The sequence below is a fragment of the Stigmatopora argus genome, chromosome 1, assembly GCF_051989625.1.
Source record: "Stigmatopora argus isolate UIUO_Sarg chromosome 1, RoL_Sarg_1.0, whole genome shotgun sequence".
NCBI lineage: Eukaryota > Metazoa > Chordata > Actinopteri > Syngnathiformes > Syngnathidae > Stigmatopora > Stigmatopora argus.
In genome coordinates this window covers 17,219,156-17,229,367 of record NC_135387.1, presented here as the reverse complement: position 1 = coordinate 17,229,367, position 10,212 = coordinate 17,219,156, and the positions used below count along the sequence as shown (strand labels likewise).

Here is a 10,212-nt window from a genome sequence, read left to right as displayed (position 1 = left end):
TGCTTTATCCTAACTAGGGTTGCGGGGGGTGCTGGAGCCTATCCAGGCCAGAGGCCAGCCAATCGCAGGGCACGAGACGGATAACCATTCACTCTCACACTCATATCTGAGAGCAATTTAGAGTGTCCAATCAGCCCATCGTGCATGTCTTTGGAATGTGGGAGGAAACCAGAGTAACCAGAGAAAACCTGCCCGGCCGGCCCAGGAAGAACATGCAAACGCCACACAGGTGGAGAGACCTGGATTTGAACCCAGGACACCAGAGCTGTGAGGCCGACGTGCTAACCACTCAATGTTACTCAAGTAACGACAACGCAATACTACTCATCTATAACTTTACATTATCGATGCTGATTTATCCACAAACAGTTTTAATGGCACTGATGTACATATTAATGGCAAAACAAAACAAACACTTTGTGTTGAGAAATATTACATTGAGTTTTTCCACATGTACATTTAACAGGAAAAAACATCCAACTTATATATTTTTAACATTGATGAATGCAATCAATAAATGATTATTTATGTTACACCTTGTTTAACATTACTGGAAAAAAATATCAAAACAGTTCATATGTTCATAATACTGAGCACACACTTAACACAAAATTGTAAAGGTTGTACTTTCATAGCAATAAAGTACTCCTCCAATCGGAAAGTTTAATGAATGTACAAGAAATAAAAATCTGCTACACATTAGTGTTACGAAACAATATTTGTATTCATCATCATTATCAAGTTCATCATATTAATCTGTGCATGATTTTATGAAACAAAACTGGAATGTTGCAGTTAAATATTCACAAAGAAATGCTACAAACATACTTAGAAGACTCATCAAGCATTAACACAGAAGGGAGGACCTTGCCCAGCAAGGTTTTACACAAGAGGGAGGACACAAATCTTTCATTGTAAACAAGGAGGCCATCCACTATTAACTACAAGTACATTTAACTCATATTATATATCTGATGTTCATATATAATACTGTCAACTGAGATGCAATTTTTCAAAGTATTACAATGAATTGCTAAATTAATGAATGCAATGCCCAACTTCTGCTACATGGAAAATCTGGCTAGTTTTTACAAATACACATCAATAACTATGTATATTTAGTAATTGAACACACAGTGATACCTAAAATAACATACTATTCAAAGTTCCTGGGGTACTAGTCAGTGAATAGACTGTTAATGATATTGGCAAAATACAGTGGGGACGGCTTAGTGGGATCAGTGAACATCTCGTTCCATGAACTCCTCCTTTATTGAGTGCTTGCTGCATCCAACCTTGCAGTCGGGCATATCAAAACCAAAGTCAGCCCACTCATCAGTCCCCGTCGCCATTTCAGTCGTACCAACGACGCTCGACCTGTTTGGTATGGTAATGGTGTGACGGACACGGAAGTGCACGGCCTCCATCACACGTTGACGTTGCAGCTCGCCGCCAGCGGCCATGTTGCTGCTGGATCGTAGAAGTTGTTGGCTGTGGTAGTCTTGGTGGTGTGAGGATGCAGGGAGCTGGGGCGAGGCCCCTTGTTTCATATCCTGGAGACCTCGCCAGATGGCAAGGCGGATCTGCTCTGGGATCTTCAGCGCACCTAATTCCTAGCGAAAGAACAGTTGGTGGAAAGGTGGTGAAAGAAAAGGAACATTTAAAAATAGGTTCACATGTGTTTAATGAGATGCCACAGATGGTGGTTTGGTAAAAAACAAAAGAAAACAAAAAAGGGTTTATGTTTTACTATGGAATTTCAATTAAGAAATTACAGTATTTCATAACAAATCTTTTATAGTTGAGTTATTTAAGTTATTTCCTTATCATGGTCTTTTTCTGTCAATTACAGCACCAATACTTTTTTTATTGCACAAAGTTCCCGTGGAAACAGCAAGCTGACTCTAGGGTATGAGTTAAATTATTTTCTTCATTTTTAAAAGACTGTGGGCTACTGAGTCTTGCATTGAGGAAAAAAGGGAGTAAATGTAAGGTATTATTGGGACAAAAACAACAACAGTAAAAACAGCACAATATTTTTTTTTCATCCAGTAATAAAATAATGAATGGATATCATTGAATTATTACCTCATTGGAGAGTGTTTGGAGATGGTAGATCGTTTGTAGGCCTTGAGAGGCGAAGTACTCAATGAAGTTTTGACAGCCCAGACTGGTTAGAAAGCTGTAGGGGAATAAAAACCAACACTGTTTAGTTTGTTTAATACTACTGAGCAGGAGTAAACAAGTCCTTTTGGCAAGTATGGAAGCTGGGTTATTCATATTTTTAAAAAAAAACTTTAAAAAAAACTTTAAATAATTATGATTCATTACTCCATTCTTGCTTTGGTGAAGATCCTTTATTATAAATACATAAAATATAAAAGTATTGGCAACATACAATGGTGGGAAAACGTTCTGCATGAAAATATACGAAACATGTAATTCCACATTAATAAAAATGAGTGCTTTCATACATGATTTCAGGGAGGAAAATAAACAAAATTGTTAAATAAAATAGAATTTAAAACAAAAAAAATAAAAGTCCTGGTCTTTTATGACAAATAGATTAAACTCATGACACAACTTAACTCAGTAAGTGCATGAAATGAAATTTTCAGCTTTGCTTGCCTAGACCAGTGTTTCCCAACCACGGATGTTGTTTGGTTTTTAGGGCATCAAATTTTGTCGAGGTAAAGTCTGTGTAAGCAAAACATTGTTTTTCAAGTAATGTTAGGAGATTTAAGTAATATTGAGGGAAAGTCATGAAAGTCATCATAGAATGATGAGATTTAAAACTATTACATCACTTATTTTTACATCACTCGAACCCAAAGGTTTTCGGGGTCCGCAGACATCAACTTTTGGTGCCATTAGGTTAATGTGATTTTTTTTAATTTGGAATAATTCTGGGGGTTTATTTGATTTCTGGTGATAAACCCTTAATGAGAAAAACTTTATATTGTTAATGTAGGCGATCTAGTTTTGAATTAGAATATTTTCAGATGGTGGTGTGCCTTGAGATTTTTTTTATGCAAAAAGTGTGCCACAGTTCCAAAAAGTTTGGAAAACACTGGCCTACACTAAAGAAAGAGCTCCCTTATGACCAATTCATATGATTTGAATTTTCGAAAGAGATTTTAACAAAGGCTTGATACTTCCTGTGTAATTGTCTTTTGGATGGCTAAGAACAACAAAGACAAAATGTATTTGGTGTACAGTATAAACATTCGACATTAACACTTACACTGTACACTGCATAGGGCAGGACCATAGTATACTACAAAACATTTAGCTCAGCTTTACTGATTTAACTGATATTCCTTTTTCCCTGCTCTGTCCATCTTTCAAGTGGTCCATTTGTCACACCACGCTGTTGTCATGATTTGCTACATTGTATTTCCGGGACTAAACTTTGGTCAAAATAACAACGTCATCACTTCTTTACAAACATTGATGAGAAAATTCGCTGTTTTGAGGATATCAGTGTTGAACAGATGAAATGTTAAACAAAACAAAAATGGTCTTACACAGAAAAATTGAGAAGAAGTGTCATTGGAGGGTGAGGTACCTGACAAGGTTGGGGTCAGGGTTATACGGAGGGGGTGGGCTGCAATGCGAAGCAGACACTAAAGTCTGACTGCTGTGGCCACCGTTCATGTCACCATTAGACTGCATGTGATGGTTACTGAGCATGTTGTGACCTATGAGAAAAGTCAGTTTATGATATTATTAAAACGGTTTGCATTTAAACTATTTTAAAATGTATCGCAATCTAAACGTGTTTTTATAAGATAAATTGAGAACCCTGAAAAAAAGAGAAATATCTTTGTTATTTCAAACAAGATATACTGTACAGCGTTTTCCATTTTTTGTAGGAGGTTGGGACTGTCACACTTTTGAAGTGATTGGAAAAAAAATCCCCATTTTTATCTTACCACAACAATGGAACTTGTTACCTACACTTTTGCTCATATATTGTTTTACGATTCCTACCCATTCTGAATTACACTCACCCATATTTCCAATTGTTGTGTGGGCACTGTGGTGATGCTGGGTCTGATGCCCTGCCAGGTGGTTGGCTGTTTGTGATTTACAGAGGCCTCCATGTGGGTGGTGCTTGTTCATATTTGACTGAGGGGAGGAGGGGCATGCTATGTGGCTCCTGGAGAAACACATTTATCATTGCAAAGTAAGCCAAGTAAGCATGTTAGCTTAACAGTGACTTACGGTCTTTGTAGCAGCTGCTGTTGTGCTTCTTGTCGATAGGAGTCCACGAGTGGCTGAGGGACAAGTTCCACCAATTCCAAACTGTCTTTAATCTTCATAAGCAGCTCAAAGTTTTCCCTACCACGCACCTGCAGATACAAATATAGGTGTTATAGATTACTGTTACCGTTTTAATACAAAATACGTACACAGAAAATACTGTGCATCCAATCCAAGCATTGTCTGTAACATTTATTAAGCCAGGGTGTTTATTTTTTGCGGAAGTAAAATAAAATTGAAGGGGAGGGGGTGTCCACATTTTGTCAGGCATATGGTATCATTCTAAAGCATATTAAAGTATTAATTTTACATTCAGTTGATTTGCGAAAGCTTTATAATTTATACATGACTTTATATAAATTAGTCTCTGCATCATGGTTTTCTGAAAAGGCTAGAAATCTCTCTTTAGGGGCAAATCATATCGAATAAGGACAATGGTTAAAAAAAATAGTCTCATAGTGTTTTTACCAGGGACAGACCAAATAGCATGAATAATAGGCTAAAAAAGCAGAAATTTGCATGCAAATCACACTTTAAGGTGCCAACCAAACAAAAATGTCACAAAAAATATTATGTACTGTTATGGAATAATGATGATCGTTTCTCACTACTCACAAAGTGACTTAGTGCGTAACATGACAATAACACTTACAGGAATATAATAAATTTCGTCTTCTCCATGCCTCCGTTTTCTAATGTTAACATTTGGGCAGGAAATATTTGGTGGGTTCGGTTTGAAATCTGTAGACAACAGACACATACAACCGATAAAGTACATTTGAAGTTTTTGTTAGTCAAAGAGCCAGTAGTGACAACAGGACAAAATAAAATTAAAGAATAAATAGATAACTTACTGCGTTTGTTGGCGCTGCCATTCTTTGCCACACTTTCATTCAGGGATTGCTGTTCTTTAAAGTGGTCCTCGTCTGCTTTGCGATCTCGGCCAGGACACGCACATATACGGCCTTCAAATGACCTTCGACCTAACACTTGTCCACTGCGAGATTGTTGTAATAACAGTTGTAGTTGACCAGGTACAGAGTTCATATAGCAAAAAATGTTTTAAAGTATGTATTTATTCTTACAGAAATCAGTTGAAATTACATAATTGAAAGGACAACTCACTCTCTTGATTCCAAGGTAATAATGACAAGGATGGGTCTCCTGTTCATCCCACCTACACAGCTGCTGTTGCACATAAAGTTGTACAATATTGTGGTAAACTCTGTCCCCACCTGCAACATGGAATAGCAAATCAAAGAGCCATGTAGTACATATTTTAAAATGCTGGAAGCATACAACGTGGAATTGGAATTACAGTGGTACCTCGACATACGAGTGGCCTGACATACGAGCAATTCGAGATACGAGTAAAATTTCGGGCAAATATTTATCTTGAGATACGAGACAAATTTTGATATACGAGCAGACAGCGGACGCGAGATGCTGCTCATAAGAACATCATGGGCACTGTCTCTCTCCCCGCAACTCCCTCGTGTAATGTCTCTGGTCGCAACTCCCTCTTTGTAATGTCTCTGCGAGCACTGGGCGGAGCGTTGCATTTTTTCAGTGTTTTTTTTTCCTGTTAGTCATTGCGAATGGCGAGGCGATCGCTAATACGAAATTTATATATTCTACTCGTTGGCAAGTGGTCGTGCGTTATCCTATTGTGAGGACATTTGTGTGCATCATTTTCGGAATATTTTGAAGGGAATACAAAAGCAAACAGCCCATCGATGGTGAAAGTCAGGGTGGAGGCGGGGCAAATAGAGCCAACCCGGGAGAAGAAATGTATCAAACGTTATAACAAAATTAGAATTAAGTTTAGTGTAAGGTTAGATTAAACTTATTTTTCAGTGTGTCTGCATCGTAATCCAAGTTCATTTCAATTTGTTTATGTTATCTTACGAGCGATTTGCCGTGCAAAAAGCCCTCCCCCCTCTCTCTGTCCGTCTCTCTCCCCTTCGAAATCTGTATAATTTTAGTACTATTAAACACATTTTAGTAATATTAAACCACTAGTTATGTTAGTTTTGTTAATAGATGGCGAATTAGAACGAATAAAACATTTTTTTCCAATCCAATATCCTGTTTTTGGTGTTTCTTCAGAGGGTTGGAACGAATTAATTTGTTTTTAGTTCATTTCAATGGGGAACGTTCGTTTGAGGTACGAGAAAATCGACATACGAGCTCAGTCCCGGAACGAATTAAGCTCGTATCTCGAGGTACCACTGTACAGTGGTACCTCGGCATACGAGCTTAATCCGTTCCGGGACTGAGCTCGTATGACAAGATTCTCGTAACTCGAGCGGAAGTTTCCCATTGAAATGAATGGGAAACAAATTAATTTGTTCCAACTCTCTGAAAAAAACACCAAAAACAGGATATTGGATTGAAAAAAATGTTTTATTTCTTATAATTCGCCATATATTGACGAAGTAATAAATAACGTTCGGCTAGTATTAACCACAACACATTCCTAATGTAGGCTTTTATCTACATTTGAGGGAGAAGTGTTGGATACAAATCATGTATAAAAGCCAAAATTTAGCACACCATTCTGGAATAACTTCTTCCAAACACTAAAAACAAATAATTGCACAATACATGCGAACAAATAGCTACAAGCACCCACCTGTGCAGCCTCATAGGGAAGAAAGACACTTTGGCGGCCTGTTACGGGATCATCAACATACTGGCATAGGTTATTCCCCTCTACTCGGATAAGATGGCTTGCAGGCGCTGCTTGGCCTGAATGAGCAGTTAATTAAATTAAATCTTTAAAATTTTAAATTCATAAGGTTCTTTGTAAACGATGTGAATTGCATCTTGTGTCAACAACGGCTAATTCTGGAATCATCATGTATACAATTCAGTAAAAGGTGGCAAATGGCAAAAGACAGTAAATCAGATTGAATGACCATACCATCATTGAAATCCCGGCCTAACTCATGGTTAGGGCAACGCTTGACCACTTCTGTCACATGCTCAGCCTTCTTGTAGACAGGCATCACTCGAATTATGCTTCCATGGGGAGGAGAAGATGACAGCTTGATCTGGATGGGACATGTCTTGGCAATCTGGCAGTAGAGCTTCTTCAGCAGAGGAGAGTACTTGGAGGGGAAAAGACAAACACGGGGAGAGGCAAAAAGAAAAGATAACTTTCATTACAGAACATTCATATTAGTTATAAATACATGTTTGTTAAGGTACGGCATCATGGTTGTAAATAGAATTTCATATGCCTTCACTCATGACGCCCAACTTAACATTTCAATGTCCCCACAGTCTCATTCAGTTAATGTAGTCATCAAATACATGGATGTGCCAGAACTTTCTCCAGATAATAGATAGATGCAGACAAGACAGAGTTGATCATTTTTGGCCAAGAAATGAAAGGTCACAGATCAGCGCTCACCTTGGCTCAATGCCACTGACAGCGACAAATCAAGACAGAAATCTTGGCGTGATTATTGAGCAAACCCTGAACTTCGACAGCCATCTAAAATTCATTTTCAAGTCAACGATCAAAACGCCAAGGCTAATCCTCTTATTTTGCTCTCGAACCACTAGGCTCCTCCCAGAGGTGGTCATATCATGGGAAGGGACACCCATTTGGTATCTTTGGGCTGTATGAAGCCATGTCCAAGCCCTTTGCGCTCCCTCCTGTTTGCCATGCCTACCAGAGGCATATAGCTATTAGCAACTAGGATCATTGTGTCACAGTCCAGGGAGATGAAGGGTATCTTTTTTTTTCATTTTCGGAACTGCTTTATCCTCACTAGGGCCGCGGGAGGACTATCAAACTTTGCCCCAATTAATTTAAACTATTATGTGGTGTTGGCAGCTGGAAAACATTTTTTCTCATTAAATTATGATTTTGCCTTTTGTGACACCTTTATGATGCCCCCAAGCACGCGCGCACACACACACACACACACACACACACACACACACACACACACACACACACACACACACACACACACACACAGAAACACAGACACACAGACACAGACACACAGACACACAGACACACAGACACACAGACACATAGACACACAGACACACAGACACAGACACACACAGACACAGACACAGACACACACACACACGTGTGAGAAAGTCCCCCTTTCTTACTCACACATGCACACGCAGGCGCACTGTGAAGGGAGTGAAAATGACGGTGCTCTACGCAACAGGCCTGTAGTGACACGTTTCAACATCTCTACGTTACCAAATTATTGTGATCATGGTGATGATTTATTTCTAAACTAAGATTGGCTCCATATTGGAAAACCCAATTTAAAATATATTGGATAAGTGGATTATCATTACTATGATATACGTACTCACAATAAAAAGAATATTCTGTTTTATTTCTTGTAAAGAAGGGGCATGATATTGTAATCACTCCTGGATAAATTAACAGGCAAAATGAATATGCAAAAAAAGGAAAAATCAACAAAAAATATTTTAAAGGGTTATCGTGCCTTAATACATTTTAGAACCATGTGGGGGAAAAAACAAATATTGAATGTACAAATTTATCTTGTTTTTAGCAGTATCACAGAATGAGGAAACACTTGGAACACAGCTGAGTTTCTACTTGACAGGCAACTTGACAGTTGAACTCAAAATCCCATTCCGCAGTGCATAAAGGTGAACCACAAAATCACAAAATCTATAAAATATAAAGCCCCAACGGTTTATCACACTGTGGTACACTGGAGGCAGGTCCAAACAGGCTCATGGAAAGAGTGATAATTGCTTGATCTCCATCCATGTACACACAAAAGAGCTCGCCTGGTGAGAAATCACCCACTTCTACAGAATTCTGCACTCATGTGTGATATTGGACACTGATACTTCTTTTAAATAAATGAAAGAAAACTATTTTTGAAAAAAATAATAAACTGCTTGATTTTGGTTCCATTTGAATGATAAAAACATATATCCAAAGAGCAATCTTTGGATTATTAGAATTTTTTTTTTTTTTTTTTTAAGGGATAACCGATTTGTAATGAACAAACAAAAGCATTATTATTATTTTAATACAGATGTGTATGAGGGATTCAGCAGTGATTAAGATTGCACGTGATTTGCTGGCAAAATGAGAGATATGCATTGCAAGTACTTGTTGGAACCTGCATCCTAACGGAGAGAGGCTAATGGTCGGTCGGGAAAAGCAACTTCTGACAGGCCACTTGCAGTGCATGCTGATGCATGTACCACCCATCAAGGTGTGACAAGTCCCCCGACTCATCCCAAGTGCGAACATACTGTAAACAAAGATATATACTTTAAAATCACTGCTGGCTTCAGATGTTCACGGCACATTTTGTCAATGACTCAATACATTTTGATGGTCTCCCATCAATTAGGCAAGAACTATCAGAGGATCTTTTGTGTGTCACATTTAATTATCAAATTGTTCATCTTGATGAACGTGCCCACAGCAGGGCGGACAGGACTCAAACAATCATGTGTGAGAGCGCGTGACTGCGAAATTAACAACCACTGATCTATCAAGCCTACTCATTTGGTGCCATAATGAATCGGTCTAGATGTGGTTATATATCAGAGGGATTACCATCCAAAATACATATATACATGTAGTAGTAAATTAAACCTCAATTTTGAAAGACACTTTCACCTGGCAGCAGAGTTTGGATGGAATTTGAAATGTGCCCCCCCAGGACAGACTACATTGAAACGCAAGGGGCTTGAGCTGACAGGTTTAAGAGTGTTAATGCTGGAGAAAGAAAGAGACAACAGAATAAAAGCAGCAGGTTATAGGTCACACTCTTAGGTCAGCAGAGGGATCTTCTTACATCACTGAAAGCTGCGTCAAGAAGCCTATGCACTATGCATGATTGCCTCCAGCAAACATAGTCGTGAAGGAATCCCTCAAACATAGACATTTAAACACAGACGGAGTGATGG

General features: G+C 38.5%; 1 protein-coding gene across 4 annotated transcripts in view; it reads right to left on the bottom strand.

Annotated features, from left to right (window-relative positions):
• Positions 1 to 354: 354 nt before the first annotated feature.
• The window catches only part of tp73 (tumor protein p73), a 21,225-nt gene continuing 11,367 nt past the window's right edge, over positions 355 to 10,212 (bottom strand). For all 4 annotated transcript variants that reach the window (XM_077604180.1, XM_077604182.1, XM_077604181.1 and 1 more), the window contains 10 exons: positions 7,193 to 7,379; positions 6,902 to 7,017; positions 5,392 to 5,501; positions 5,121 to 5,263; positions 4,919 to 5,007; positions 4,228 to 4,355; positions 4,014 to 4,162; positions 3,569 to 3,701; positions 2,089 to 2,182; positions 355 to 1,613 (listed from right to left, as the gene is read on the bottom strand). In XM_077604180.1, coding sequence (XP_077460306.1) covers positions 1,239 to 1,613; positions 2,089 to 2,182; positions 3,569 to 3,701; positions 4,014 to 4,162; positions 4,228 to 4,355; positions 4,919 to 5,007; positions 5,121 to 5,263; positions 5,392 to 5,501; positions 6,902 to 7,017; positions 7,193 to 7,379 — 1,524 coding nt within the window. In that variant the 3' untranslated portion in view covers positions 355 to 1,238. The remainder of the gene's footprint in view (positions 1,614 to 2,088; positions 2,183 to 3,568; positions 3,702 to 4,013; positions 4,163 to 4,227; positions 4,356 to 4,918; positions 5,008 to 5,120; positions 5,264 to 5,391; positions 5,502 to 6,901; positions 7,018 to 7,192; positions 7,380 to 10,212) is intronic.